The sequence below is a fragment of the Choloepus didactylus genome, chromosome 6, assembly GCF_015220235.1.
Source record: "Choloepus didactylus isolate mChoDid1 chromosome 6, mChoDid1.pri, whole genome shotgun sequence".
Taxonomy (NCBI): domain Eukaryota; kingdom Metazoa; phylum Chordata; class Mammalia; order Pilosa; family Megalonychidae; genus Choloepus; species Choloepus didactylus.
The window spans coordinates 109452009-109467642 of NC_051312.1; the positions used below are offsets into that span (position 1 = coordinate 109452009).

At 37.9% G+C, this 15634-nt stretch overlaps 1 protein-coding gene across 1 annotated transcript in view; it reads left to right on the forward strand.

The window, feature by feature from the left end:
- The first annotated feature begins 7112 nt into the window (after positions 1-7112).
- MED17 (mediator complex subunit 17) overlaps positions 7113-15634 on the forward strand; it is a 33825-nt gene continuing 25303 nt past the window's right edge. Inside the window, exons 1-2 of the mRNA XM_037841132.1 lie at positions 7113-7529; positions 10551-10717. Of these exons, the coding sequence (XP_037697060.1) occupies positions 7280-7529; positions 10551-10717 (417 nt within the window). The 5' untranslated portion in view covers positions 7113-7279. The remainder of the gene's footprint in view (positions 7530-10550; positions 10718-15634) is intronic.

Below are 15634 nucleotides of genomic sequence, written 5' to 3' on the forward strand. Positions count from 1 at the left end.
GGCTGGGGCTGGGGAACAAGAATATGCGATACCCCTGTCATTATGTTTGGCAAGAGACCCCTTCTTGTCCTCTGCCCTGTCTCAGAATTTCTGCTGTCCGTGCTTGTTCACTGCACTGTTCACAATGGGGCTATTCCTCTGGTCAAAGCCAACGGGAAAGAGGAAAGCAACTGGGTGAGCAACAACCACTAGAAAGGGAACTGGCTGAAAAAGAGGTCCGTCCCTCTGCTCTACTTCCAGCCCCAACACGGAGTTGGAGCGTGTAAGAGAAAGGAGGTACAGAGCTTTGAATCAGATTGAAATTCGAGTTTAAACTAGTCTGGAATATATTTTAATAAGTAAAAGTGACCCAAACATTATGGAATCTGTTCAAGATTAAAGAATGGAAAAGGGATTCAATGTAGTGCAGCTGGGATAAATGTATGGGGGAAAAAGATTTATGATGTACCACAAGGAGCTGAGACTTCTCAATTAAACTGGTTAAAATGCTTGGGTTTTCAATTCTTCATTCTTAAAAACAGTGCTGAAGTAGTATATTTTTTTTCCTTTGAGCACCCATGGGAATGTTACTATAGGATAAATGTCTAAAAGTGGAAATAGTGGGTAAAATATTTTACATTTCAATATTGCTAAACTGCCCTCTAAAAGGTTTTAACTTATACTCTTACAGTGTATATGAAAGTTCATTTCCTTTACTCTAACCAATTCTAGACGTTATTAAAGAAAAATTCTACCAATCTGATGGATGAAAAACATCTCATTTAATTTCTTTGATTTATTTACATTTCTTGAATTATTTACAGAGCTGAATATCTTTTCACATGTGTATTGCCCATTTGAATTTTTTTCCTATATATTGCCACTTCATGCCTTTGTCTGCAAATATTTTATTCTAGTTAATCACTTATCTCCTAGTTTTCCTGTGTTGCCTTTTTTGGTATGGAACCTTAAAAATTCTACCTAGCTATCTATACATCTTTTCCTCTATGGCTTCTGGTTTGGTGCTTTAGTGAGAAAGTCTTCCCTCACCATAATATTATAAAAACAAAATTCTTTTATATCTTCCACTGATTTGGGGGGGGTTGTTTATATTCTTAGGTCTTTAATCCATTTGGAATTTATTTTTCTTTATGATATGAGACAGGGGAATGTAACTGATTATTTATGATAGATTGAATTGTTGGCTCCGTTGCTCCTACAATCACACTCCTTTGCCGTGTAACTGCCGTTTCTGCAACTAAAATGGTTGAATGTGTCCCTATCTCCCTTGATGTTTGGGCTTGGTCATGTGACTTCTAAATATTAGAGATGTGATGCAGAAAAGGCTTGCCTCTTGAGCCACTGCCACTGACCTGAGAAGAACATGCCCTGACTAGCCTGCTGGTCCTAGGGGAATGAGAGACACATGGTGCAGAATCATCTGGATGACTTGTGGATCTATAATTTGAAGCAACCAGTTGAGCTCAGCCTTGATCAGGTGACCTCATTTTAGCCATTGGTGCATGAGCAAGGCCAGCTGAGATAATAGATGCCCCAACCTAACTGCAGAAGTATGAGAAATAAATGCTTATTGTTATTTGCCTCTGAGGTTTTATACTTGCTACACAGCATTCTTGTGGCAACAGTTAACGATAAATAGCCAAATGCCCCAATATAATTGAATAATGAATAGATTGTTTAATTGCTGATTTGAGACTCTTCTATTTTATTAAATTACTGTTTGTACATATATTTGTATTCTGTTTCATTTTTCATTGGTCCATTTCTATGATTTTAATTACTGTAGCTATGTCGGAGGTCCCCAAGATGACCCCTAGGTTCAGTTATTCACTAGGAAGATTCATAGGATTCAGCGTAGAATCGTATTCATGGCTGTGATTTATTACATCAAAGAAAACAAGGCAAAATCAGCAAAAGGAAATAGGTGAAGCCCTGAGGAAACCAGGCCTAAGCTTTCCAGGAATCCTCTCCCAGTGGAATCACACCTGATATGCTTAACTCCTTCAGCAATGAATTATAACAACACAGATGAAATGCTCTCCATCGGAAAAGCTCATTTAAGACTCAGTGCCCCTGGTATTTACTGGGGGCTGGTCATGTAGGCACCCTCTGCTTAGCAAATAGCAAAATTCCAGACTCCCAGAAGGAAAGCAGGTGTTCAGCATAAACCACATTGTACAGTTTAGGCACAGTGAGCCACACTTAGCTAGGGATAGTGGGAACTTTCCTGAAATCCAAGCTCCCAGGCACCAGCCAAGGGCCAGCCCTTGGCCAAGGCCCTTTGTAACGTGAGCAGTCCCAGGCCTGCTTCGTTACCTCTTTTCTGCATAGTAACTTTACAGTGCATTTTGATATGTATGCGAAGTTCCTCTTCATTATTTTCCATTTTCTAAATGTCCTTGGCTCTTTCAGATGAAATTGACAATCAACTTGTCAAATTATTTTAAAAATCCCAATGAGATCTTGATTGGAAAATGCATTAAATTTATAGATTATTTTGGCACGAACTGATATTTCTATTTTACTGAGGTTTCCTGCTTAAAACTACAGTATGTTTTCTCTGTTCAGGTTGTTTTTTGTTTGTTTTAAATAGTAAAACAAGTAAATTTTATCCTCTCCATACCTTAGAATTTCCTTAAGTTTATTTCTAGATATTTTATGACTCATGAGCCAATAAAAAAAAAAAAAACAATAATTTATCTCAGTATAGTTTCCAACTAATTATTGCTAGCATTGAAAACTGTTGATTTGGTCCAATGCAGCGAGGCGCTGGCGCGAGGCGGCGCCACCATCTGAGACCACTGGGACTCGGGGCTCCGGTGGCCGCGGCCGCGGGCGGTAGGTAGGGGCAGGTGGGCGGGGTCGCACCGCCTCCGGTCCCGCGGCCTTGACTCGCTTCCGCTTCTTTTCCACCTCGAGCCCAAAATGCCTCAGGACTAAAGCAGGGAGTTCAGCCCGCGGCCGAGCAGCTCTACCTCGCAGACCCCATGGAGGCACGTGTGGTTCTCAAATATAGGCATTCTGATGGGAGTCTGCGTTAAAGTAATAGATGATTTAGTTTGTTTGCTGTATAGAACAGACCAAGCTCAAAATGTAAAAAAGAATGAGAAATTCCACCATCAACTAATGCGACTTATGGTACCCATGGAATCCCGCAGTGTTGCCGTGGAAACCGACTGAATGGTTTGAAATGAAGACTGTCATGGTTTTAGAAAGTAAATAAATATCTTTTGAATTTGAGGCAGTACTGGGACAGAAAATACTTTATGTAACTAAGTGGGACATTCAAAAGCCGAGATCAATTTTTGTACTTTGTTTTTTTATGTTTACTTCACAGAGGAATGTAAATACTTTGTTAGCCTCTATTTTTGGAAACTGAACATGAAATGCTTCTATCTTAGAAATTTTTTACAGATTATTTGATTGTCCCGGCCCGCGGGACGATCAACGGAAGCTCCAAGTCCTGCGAAGGAAGAATGGTATGGGACAAGAGACACGAAGAACAACAGCAAGACAGGTTTCTGATCAAGCTGCAAAATTTTATTGAAGAGGCAGGGTATATATACTCTAAGGGTGGAGGGAGTGGCTAGTAAGGACGGGTGGCGATCTAGGATTGGCTGCTGCTGTTGCTAGGGTGGAAGGCAGATATAGGGGGATTGGCGGTTGCTGTTGCTGGGGGTCTGGGATTGGTGGTAACTGTTGCTGGGGTGGATGGCCAATGGGCGGCTACTGTTTAGGCGCGAACTAGCTACTGCTTAGGCGGGAACTACTGTTACTTCCTTGAAGAAGGCTAATTATAGCTTAGGCTGTTCTTGCATCAGCCCTGGCGGCCATGTTGCATGTCACTGGTATCGCTGAAGGTGAATATTATATATGCTACCTTAATTGTCCCCAACATTTGATGTTAGGCAAAATATATAATTATTTCTTTGCTAAATTTTTATCAGGAATTTAAGATATCAAGAGAAGCCAATCTTCCTTCAATCTAGTTCATCTGTCTCTAAAAGAAAATTAAATGTAGCCATTTTACTGGATCAATAATTCTTTTGGAGCATAAAAATCTGTGCTGTTGATGACCAGTAAATGTATATAATATGGTAATTGGAATTAACTATGCATAACAGCACACCTAATTAAGTATAGTAGTGCAGTCTTAATTATATCTAAAGGTAATTATGAGTTACAAGTATTCTTTTACTGTAAGCTTTCCAGATTTAAACTATATTTTTGAATATAAGGTATCTTAGTATCCTTAGCTCACTGAGCTATAATTTATTTGAATCCAGTTTTCAGTGATAAATAACTGCAGTTACTTTGAATGCATGAACTGAATGACAGCCACTAATTCCTGAAATCACCATATTACAGAAATATTTAATACATATGTCCTATCTATAATTTCTCAGAAGGGCTAAGGATTACTTGAACTGTTAAATCTTTGCATACCTTTATGGCATACCTGCCCATTTTCTCTTTATTTAACCAAGGTGTTAAGCATGACTGTCAAAACTGTTACGCTTTCCAGGAAACCAGAAATATGATATTAGTTGATAATTATCTTGTATTTGTAACCTGAGTTTTACGACCTAAATGTAACTTTCACATGTTGCCTCCTCAAGAGTAAAATGAAGGCACTGTACATTAAAATATTTTTTGTTAGAAATTTGTCACGTTGAGCAATACTTTAGCAAGGAAAGTTCCACTGGCCATTATGAATTTTGGAATGTTCCAAAGAGGAAAGCAAATAAAACATTATGTGAATATTTTTTTAAAAAACTTTTGATTTGTGTATTTTCCATATATTCCCACTTTCCTGGACTTTATGAGTTCTGGTAGGTTTTTAGCTAATTTTCTAAATCTATAATCATATTATCTAGAAATAATGACTTGTCTGTTCAAGTCCGTCATTCTTCATATTTCTTTTTCATCTTATTGCTTTGACTATGCCCTTCATAGCAATGAATTTAAAATCAAAATAGAAAGTCAAATTCCAGTAAAATATTTTGTTATGTTTTCCATTAGATTTGCATTCAATTTATTTCTTAATTTCCAGAGAACTGGCATCTTCACATTATTGAGTCTTCTGATGGGGGGAGATAGGTGAAATAAGATTGGCTATGTTAATTGTTAAGTGTTAATTCTTTAAATTAAGTATAGGGTTTTGTAATAGAAAATAATACGTCTTCTCCTGTGGAATTATTACTAAATGAAATACTTCCTTGGGGAACCAGGGACCCCTACTTCTTAATCTTCTAATTACTTATTCTCAGTCACTCAGGCATGAAATCTCAATTCCTGTGATCCCCTAAATCCAAACCTTTGCCTATTCCTCCATTTTGTTCTTGAATACACCACTGTCAGACCCCAGAAAAAAGTCTAACATATAGAAGGAATGTCTGATCCAGGGGTCCTGCAGTTTATCTCATAGATACCAAGTGCGCCATAAACTAAGGGTTGAAGGCTGTTTTAGAAATCCCAGTCATAGTGGTGCCTTGACCCCAAAAGGTGGATAAGACAAGATCAGATAGGCCCATAAGATGAACCAACCACAAGCAAGCCAAAAGGCCTGCTTCCTCCACATAGATAATACAGCTGCACATCAAAGAAGAGTAGTGTGTTAGAACCCTAGCAACCAATCAGCTCAGAAGTTGATAAGCCCTCACCCACTCAAAGCACAAGACACCCTTCCCTCCCCACATGTTTAAAAAATGCTGCTCTCAGGAGAGCTGGGGCCATTTTCTTTCTTTCTTTTCGCTGGCTCCCACCTGCTTTCTTCCTCTAATAAACCTTAAACTCGCTACTTAAACCATGACTCGCTGCGTTGTGTGGATTCCTGAATGACTCCAACCTAACAACCACATTCCTCAACTCCATACCCAAAGTCACTGTTCTCACTTCTTATAATAAATCCTAGGTGGTTTTTCTGCCTCTTTTTTCTTTTCCTACCTCAAATCCATATTACAGATTAATCTTCCTACAACTCAGCTCTGGTCAAAATCACTGCCAACCTAAAAACCTTCCATAGCTCCTTAGGACCTACAGACATTTTAGTACAGAATTTAAGTCCCTCCATAATTTAGTCCCAAACTGTTTTTCCAACATTGTTTATCATTCATACTATGCACCTTTTTCCTACTCTTGTTCTCCCCAATCAAAAATGCTTAACCTCTATGCAACCAGATGATGCGTACCGTCAGATTCCTGAACATCTCCCTTGTAGTACTTACTATGCCTACACAAGTACAATTAACTAGTAGTGTAATTATCTAAAGTTTGTTTTCCCCTCTAGACTGCAAAAGCCTTGATGGCAAAGATCATGCCTGTTTTCTTTTCTATCACCAGTGCCTTGCATAGCACCTACCTGGCTTTTTCTAGGCACCCAGTAAATATGTTTTGCAGGAATGAATAAAGGAAATATATCTTCCTTGAGCAGCCAAGGGTAAGCGCTGCTCGTTTGTTTTCTAGAATCAAAAAATACCCTCTTCCATTGTCAACACATTTTTTTGTGTTTTTGAGAGCACAGCTTTCTTTGATTGTATATTGAGCCATTATTCATTCATTCAATAAATATTCATTCATTCATTCAATAAATAAATATTCATTCACTCAATATTCAATATATATTCAATAAATATTTACTAAGCGCATCTGTTACGTTCGCCGGAGATGTTCCCATCACGGAGCTTAAAACTCACGGGGAAACCAGATAATAAACTAATTATAAAGTACAACTATGAGTAGTAATAAGCACAATGAACTGCCTTCCTCAAACTACACAATTTATTAATCTGTAACGTTTCAGATATGTTAAGTTCTACTTAGTAGGTGTACGCCCCCAAATCTCAGTACTCTCAGAGGGGCTCTCATTGCTAAGATCCAAGGACCCACCCATTTCTTTAAAATTGAAAAGTCAGTCTCTCTACGTCTTTTGTAACGAAATCCATTCCTCCGTTCCTCCCTCCATACCAGGCACGCATCATACTGACCGGAAGTTTTCCCCGCTGCTCCAATAGGATTCTCCCGGAACGCGCGCGCACGGAGCAGCCCGCGCCTGCTCAGTTTTGCTTTTGTGGGCATCCGAGCAAGGGTAGTGCACTGCATTCTGGGAAAGTCGCTGGGTCCTATGCTTTATTTCCGGCCAGAGAGGAGTGTTTGGTTTCCCAAGCGGCCCCGGAGGCCTTTAGGTTCCCTCGTTCCTGGCTTCTGTTGAGGCGCCTCTACTTCGAACTCTGGTATCGGTTCTCGCCGGGTACCCCGACCGCACTCCAACGCCGCCAGCATGTCTGGGGTGCGTGCTGTACGGATCAGCATCGAGTCGGCCTGCGAGAAGCAAGTCCAGGAGGTGGGCCTGGATGGCACCGAGACTTACTTGCAGCCGTTGTCCATGTCGCAGAATCTGGCGCGTCTGGCCCAGCGGATCGACTTCAGCCAGGGTTCGGGCTCCGAAGAGGAGGAGGCAGCGGGGGCGGAGGGCGACGCGCAAGATTGGGCGGGCGCTGGGTCCAGCGCAGACCAGGAAGACGAGGAAGGTAAGGCCCTTGCCTCTTCCGGCCAGGATCTGCTGCTGCAGTCTGCCGAGCTGGGTATGGGGTGCCCGTACACTCCCGGTAATAGCACTCTGCCTTTCCCTCACAAGATGACATGCTGAAAGCAGCCTCCGCGCGGAGTAATAATTGTGCTCATCGACTTTTTAATTTTTCTTTTTTAAGCTGTGGGACAATTTAGGACACTGTTGACTCTTAATACTTTTCATCTTTCTGCGGGTCATCTTGAGTGGGAGCGTTTGAGACTTTGTCACTGGTGAAGTGTTCAAATAGAATTACACTTTGAAAAGAGCTGCTTTTAAAAGTGGCCCTACTGACAGGAACTAATTATAATATGTAAACTCATAGACATGAAATATAGGGTACCAAGATATAGGACGAGGCTTAAGAATGGGGAGTGGTTGCTTAATATGAGGAGAATGTTGAATTAGGATGAACTCAAATGTCTGGAAATGAACAGGGGTGTTGGTAGCAAGATGTGAGAATAAGTAACAGCGCCGAATGGTGCGTGAATGAGGTGGAAAGGGGAAGCTCAGAGTCATATATGTCACCAGAAGGAAAGTTGGAGGTCAAAAGATGGGAATGTATAAATCTGAATCCTATGGTGGGCAATGTCCATGATCAACTGTACAAATACTAGAAATCACTTCATGAACCAGAACAAATGTATGACGATACAATTAGAAGTTGATAATAGAGGGGCATATAGGGAAGAACTATATATCTATTACAAACTATATACTACAGTTAGTAGTATTTCAACATTTTTTCATAAACAGTAACAAATGTACTAAATCAATACTAGGAGTCAACAATTGAGGGGGGTTGGTTAGGGATAGTGGAGGATTAGAGTTTCCTTTTCTTTTTTTCTTTCATCTTTCACTTTATTTCTTGTCTGGAGTAATGAAAAGTTTCTAAAAATTGAACAAAAATTAAGTGTGATGGATGCACAGCTGTATGAGGGTACCCAGGGGCAAGTGATTGTACACTTTGGATCTTTGGATAATTGTATGGTATCTGAACAATCTCAATAAAAATGAAAAAAAAAAAAGTGGCCCTACTCTTCCGTGGTTAAGACTGCATTCTGTAGGCTCATTTTGTGCTCTGCCACTTACTAGCTGTGAGACCTTGGCCAAGTTACTTGCTTTTTTGTGCAATGTAGATAATGATAGTAGCGCTTACTGAAATGGAAAAGAAGTCTGTGTTGAGTAGAGTACAAAATGATGTAGGTTCAAAAGATGACAGGGGCCAGATCATGTAGAACCTGGTGGGCCAGGATAAGTATTTGGTTTTAGTATAAGGGCAATGGGAAGCTTTTGGAAGGTTTTAGTAGAGATGGAGACGATTTTGTTTTAAAAAGGTCACTTTGGCTGCTATGTAGTAAATGAATTATAGAGAACACAAAACCGGAAAGAGGTTAGGAGGCAATTGTAGAAACAATGAGTGATTTTTAGATTCTCTTTATTGTCAGGGATAAAATAATAATCACAATATGTTATTTATGCAACAGATCCCGTGTAAATAGAAATTTAAAGATAGCATTTCAAGCCAGTGTTGTTAGGACAATTGGGTATCTATTTGGGGAAAAAAGTAAGTACCACCCATATCTCTCACAAAAATTAACTTCACAAAGATTGAAGTGCCAAATAAAGAAAATAAATATTGGAAGAAATATTAAAAGAAGAGTTATGTAACTGAGAGTAGGAGAGATATTCTTAAGCAAGATTGGAAACAGAAATTATAAAGGAATAGATGTATTGGTTACATAAAATTAAAAAATAATAATGAGGAAAGATACCATATACAGTAAAATAAATGACAGACTGGGAAAAGTATTTGCAATACATGATACAAAACTAATATTCAAAGAGTTCCTTCAAACTTAAAAAAGATAACTCATTGGAAAAATAGCCCACAAATATAAACAATGAACTCACAGAGTAGGGATTTCAGATGCCAGTAAGCAAAATATGCTCAGTCTTACTAGCAAGGAGATGCAAATTAAAACATCATTAAGATTGCATTTTTAGAATTTTAAAATTTTAAAATTTAAGAATTTTAAGAATTTCATATATAAAATTCACAGAAATTTGAAAGATTATTTGTATCCAATGTTGAGAATATGAAATGGTAGAGTCTTTTTGGAAGACAGTTTGGTGGTTTAGTATGTACAAAATATTATATTTGCGTATCTTTTGATCTACTAATAGCATGGTTAAGAATTTAACTTACAGAAAAAGTTGTACATGTACACAGGTATATGTTCAAGATGTAACATTGTTGGGAGCAATCTGCATGTCCATTAAATGAGAATGGTTAAACTACAGTACAACCATGCTCCAGTATACCATACAGTGTTAAAAAGAATTTAGTAAATCTGTGCCAGTGTGGAAGTGTCTCTAGGATATGTTAGTAAGTGGGGAAAAAAGCAACTGATAAAAAAATTGGGAGTGTGTGTGTGTAAATGCATAGGAAAACATTTGGAAATGTTTAACCCAACGGTTAATCCTGACCACTTCTCAGGAGGGGGAAGACTGGAGGTGGGGACTGAAGTAGAACTTTGACTTTTTATTCTCTTTCATTCTGTATTGTTTGAACTCTTAATGTGAGCACGTATTGATATCTAAATGATGGCATGATAGGTCATTTTTATTTTTGTAACTTCTGTATTTTGGAAATTTTCTAGAATTACTTATACAAGTTTTAAAAGTTGAGAAAAAGTCATTTAAAAGACTTGAATGAATTTGAAAAGGTTTTAAGTGCCTACCTATAATGTTTCAATAATAGATTTAACCCACGGAAATTAGATGTTGTATTTGTTTTGCCATTGTAGGAATGCTAACTTAACTGTTAAAGATTGAACAAAGAATGGAAGGAATGTGATAAAAGAAGAGGGAGCGATTTGAAGTAATTGTTTCTCCATTTAGTATTTTTAGGCTTCTAACCTATCTTTTATTCAGTGTAGCTAATACTTGCCCTTTTCTTTTTTCTCTTTTCTTTTTTTAGGGTTGGTAAAATTTCAGCCTTCCTTGTGGCCTTGGGACTCAGTGAGGAACAATTTGAGAAGTGCCCTGACAGAAATGTGTGTTCTCTATGATGTTCTCAGTATTGTCAGGGATAAAAAGTTTATGACTCTTGATCCAGTCTCTCAGGATCCACTTCCTCCAAAACAGGTATAATAAAATTTGTGGGCTTTAATTGAAATATGGTATCCTTTTATCAAATTCCAGAAGCATTTTTTAGACTGTGTGCCTTTTGTTCTGTTTTCCTTTCTTGTAAAATTAAGTCCAGATGAAAATTTACAGACTACCCAGTCCAAAACAAAGGTATAAAACTGTGTAGTGTGAATATATCTCAATAACATTGCATTAAAAAAAAAACAAAAACTGTATCTATTTATGCACTACCTGTCATTTTATTATAAAAGTTTCCCAAAATTAAGTTCCTTCAGCCTGGGTCTTTGGTTTGTAATATATTACACAAGAATGTCATGGTAAAATGCCTTTCGTGTTCCTTGGACCTGAGTTCAAATCCTACCTCTACCCTCACTAGCTTGTGATCTCATACAAGTTACTTTCTCTCTCTCAGTCTGTTTTACCCTTGTAATGCCTCAGGTTTATTGTCAGGGCTAGTGTGTAAACTCCAAAGAACACAAAACCTGTTGGTGGTGTCTGTTCCTGTAACCTCAGTGCCTAGCACTGTGCCTGATGTAGAGCAGATGCTTAGTAAGTAATTATTGAACAAATAAAATGATGTAATGCAGTTATTGCATGTAAAACTGTTAGCCCTGTGCCTGGCACATAGCTATTCTATAAGTATTACCTGCTATCAGTATTATACTTACGACATTGTCAAAGTTCATGTAAGAAGGAGATAATAAGGAGTAAAGCAAAACGAAGAGCTCCATGGAGGCTGCCTTTGAGCCAGGCCCTGAAATATATATGAATAGAATTTAGATTGTTGAGCAAAACCAACCTAGTTCCTCTACTTGTTGGCAGTTGACCTTTCTGTATCATAGGATTGTCATCTCAAGATGATATTAGTAGGTTTTAAAAATCCTACCTTTTGGGGGTTTTTCAGAGCATTAAATGAAATGATACGTATAAAGCATTTAGATTAACATCTAGCACATAATAAGTATTCAAGAAACGCTACATTATTATTCTTTTTATTATTCTAGGCAGGGAAACAGCAAGAGAGAAGCTACAGAGGAATGATATCCTACCCATTTTTCAGGGCCTGATTCAAGGGCAGCCTACATGGAGTTCTTCTATTACACTAGTCCACGTTATCTCCCTCACATATATACTTTGATCATGTAGGTTGTGAGCATAATGATAATAATAGCAGCTTATACTTACAGAATAGCTGTATGCTAAGACCTGTTTTAAGGCCTTTGCATATATTGCCTCATTTAATCCTAAACAACACTCAATTCTTTTTTCTGTATGATTTGTTCTTTATTTCATTGCCACGATCAGTGAATGGAAATATATAAATTAAAAATGCATTGTTAATTCTATTGCTTCACAAATGAATTTTACATACTTTTTGAAATTTTAGGTATTTTGCTACTTTAACTGAATGGCACTGGTCCAGTAGATAGAACGTTAATCAGCTATGCAACTTCAGGCACATCTTTTTTTTTTCTTGTAAATTCTGTTTTGTTTTGTTTTTTTAATTCAGTTTTATCGAGATATATTCACATACCATATAGTCATCCATGGTGTACAATCAGCTATTCACGGTACCATCGTATAGTTGTGCATTCATCATCCCAATCTATTTTTGGACATTTTTTTATACCAGAAAGAATCAGAATAAGAATAAAAAATAAAAATAAAAAAGAACACCCAAATCACCCCCCTCCCCCATCCCACCCTATTTTTCTTTTAATTTTTGTCCCCATTTTTTACTCATCCATCTAAACACTGGATAAAGGGAGTGCAGTCCACAAGGTTTTCACAATCACACTATCACCCCTTGTAATCTACATTGTTATACAGTCTTTAAGAGTCAAGGCTACTAGGTTGGAGTTTGGTAGTTTCAGGCATTTACTTCTAGCTATTTCAATACATTAAAACCTAAAAACAACAACACTCATTTTCAGTTGATAAAAGTAGTTTAGAGAGGTTAAATAACCTGACCTTAATTACAGTACATAACTAAAGGTAGGAGAGGTAGGATGGGCCTTTATCTTTTTTTTTTTTATTCTGAAATAAATTCAAACTTACAGTAACAGTTGCAAAAATAATACAAACCCCATACACAGAACTCAAGCATACCCCAACCCCCCTCCACCAATACCCGATCTACCAACTTTAATATTTTGTCACTTTATCATTTCTTTCTTTCCCTCTCTCCCTCCCTGTCTATCATCCATCATCTATTACTCTGTCTTCTGAACATATGAGAGCAAGTTGCACACATTCTTGAACAAATAATATAATTCACATATACATTTCCTATGAACAAGAATATTCATTTATGTAATCACATTAAGTGTAGTTAAGTTCAAGAAATTTAACATTGATATAAAGCTTACCTTCTATATTTCATTTTTTTCTCATGTCCCAATTGTGTCCTTTTGAGTCTTTTCTTCTCTATTCTTAGATCTCATCCAGGATCATCTATGGCATTTAATTGTCATTATCTATTTAGGCTGTCTTTTTTCAATTGTGGAAACATATATACAGCATGAATCTTCCCATTCCAACCTCTCCCAAGCGTTCCGTTTAGTGGGATTAATCACATTCACAATGTTGCAATGCCATCACTTTCCCACCATCCATTACTAGAAATTTCCCTTCACCCCAAACAAAACCCCTACACTCATTTCTTATTAACTCCCCATTGCCCCTTCCCCGACTTCTCGTAACCCATACTCTGCTTTTCATCTCTGTGGTCATATTCTCTGATACTTTCTTTGTGTTTACCATGGGGCTTAAATTTAACATCTTAAGACTATAACAATCTTGTTTTCTTTGATACCAACTTGACTTCAATAGGACACATAAACTATGTTCCTATACTCCTCCATTTCCTGACCTATATGTAGTTCTTGTCAAAAATTACATATTTTACATTGAGTCCAAAACCACTGATTTATCATTACACTTGATGTATTTGATTTTAGATCCTGTAGGAAGTAAATAGTGGAGTTACAAATCAAAAAATACAGTAGTATTGGTATTTATATTTACCATGTGATCTTTACTAGAAATCTTTATTTCTTCATGTGGTTTCAGTCAATTGTTTAGTGTCCTTTCCTTTCAGCCTACACAATTCCCTTTAGCATTTCTTATAGGACCGATCTACTGGTGATGAAGTCCCTCAGCTTTTGATTATCTGGAAATGTTTTCATCTCCCCCTCATTTTTAACCTCCAGGTGTTTGTTAATTTTCTGAGTCTCTGATGATTATTGACTTCTATTTGTATTCCACTGTGGTCAGAGAATGTCCTTTGAATAATTTCAATTTTTTTAAATTTATTGAGGCTTGTTTTATGTCTCAGCGTGTGGTTCATTCTGGAGAAAGTTCCGTGATCACTAGGGAAGAATGTGTATCCTGGTGATTTGGGATGTAATGTTCTATATATGTCTGTTAAATTTCTCTATATCTCTCTCTCCTTTCTTTATTTCTCTGTCAGTAGGGCTCCCTTTAGAATCTGAAGTAAGGTGGGTCTTTTATTAGCAAAATCTCTCAGCATTTGTTTATGAAAATTTTAAGCTCTTCCTCAAATTTGAAGGAGAGTTTTGCTGGATAAAGTATTCTTGGTTGGAAATTTTTGTCTCTCAGAATTTTAAATATGTCATGCCACTGCCTTTTTGCCTCCATGGTGGCCGCTGAGTAGTCACTACTTAGTCTTATGTTGTTTGCTTTGTATGTGGTGAATTGCTTTTCTCTTGCTGCTTTCAGAACTTGCTCCTTCTCTTCAGTATTTGACAGTCTCATCAGAATATGTCTTGGAGTGGGTTTATTTGTATTTATTCTATTTGGAGTTCACTGGGCATTTATGCTTTGTGTATTTACATTGTGTAGAAGGTTTGGGAAGTTTTCCCCAGCAATTTCTTTGAATACTCTTTCTAGACCTTTACTCTTCTCTTCCCCTTCTGGGACACCAGTGAGTCTTATATTTGGAAGTTTTATTTTATCTGTGATATCCCTGAGATCCATTTCAATTTTTTCGATTTTTTTCCCCATTCTTTCTTTTGTTCTTTCATTTTCCGTTCTGTAGTTCTCGAGGTTGCTGAGTCATTGTTCAACTTCCTCTAGTCTTGTACTATGAGTATCCAGAATCTTTTTAATTTGGTCACCAGTTTCTTTTATTTCCATAAGATCATCTATTTTTTTTATTTACTCTTGCAATTTCTTCTTTTTGCTCTTCTATTGTCTTCTTCATGTCCTTTATATCCTGTGCCATGCTCTTGTTGTTTATCTTTAGTTCTTTGATTAATTGCTCCAAGTACTGTCTCCTCTGATCTTTTGATTTGGGTGTTTGGGTTATCCATATCGTCTGGTTTTATCATATGCTTTAAACTTTTCTGTTGTTTTTGGGCTCTTGGCATTTGCTTTACTTGATAGCATTTTAGAATATGAAGGATTATTCAGACACCAATCTCTAATTTGTCAGATCTACAGCTTGGTGTCGTACACTTTCTCTAACTAACCAGCAGATGGTGTCCGTGAGTCACCTATTGCACTCAAGTCAGTTCTCCCCAAATTTGTCTTTGTGGTGTGTGGGGGTCTGGTTCTTGTGGGGTCCAATTGGTGCACCAAGTTTGGGTGTGTTGTTGGTGCTGTCTGCCCTGAATGTGGGGTGTGTGTCTGAGCAGTTAGGGAGGCAGGGCAGCTTTAATAATGAAACCACCCAGGTGTTCCTGGAGATTTAAGGCTGTTGCAAGAGTCTAAACCTTCATTTCAGTGTTCCCACAGATCGTCTCTGCCGCTGACCCACAAGTCCTTGGTATTGGCATAGGGTCCCTGGGATTTCTGGGTGGGTTCCTCTTCCCAGCCGTGCCCTTCTAGGGCCTTTGCTGAGGGAAGGCTGTGCTACGTCACAAGTGCACGCCATCCCTCCAGGGAAGCCCT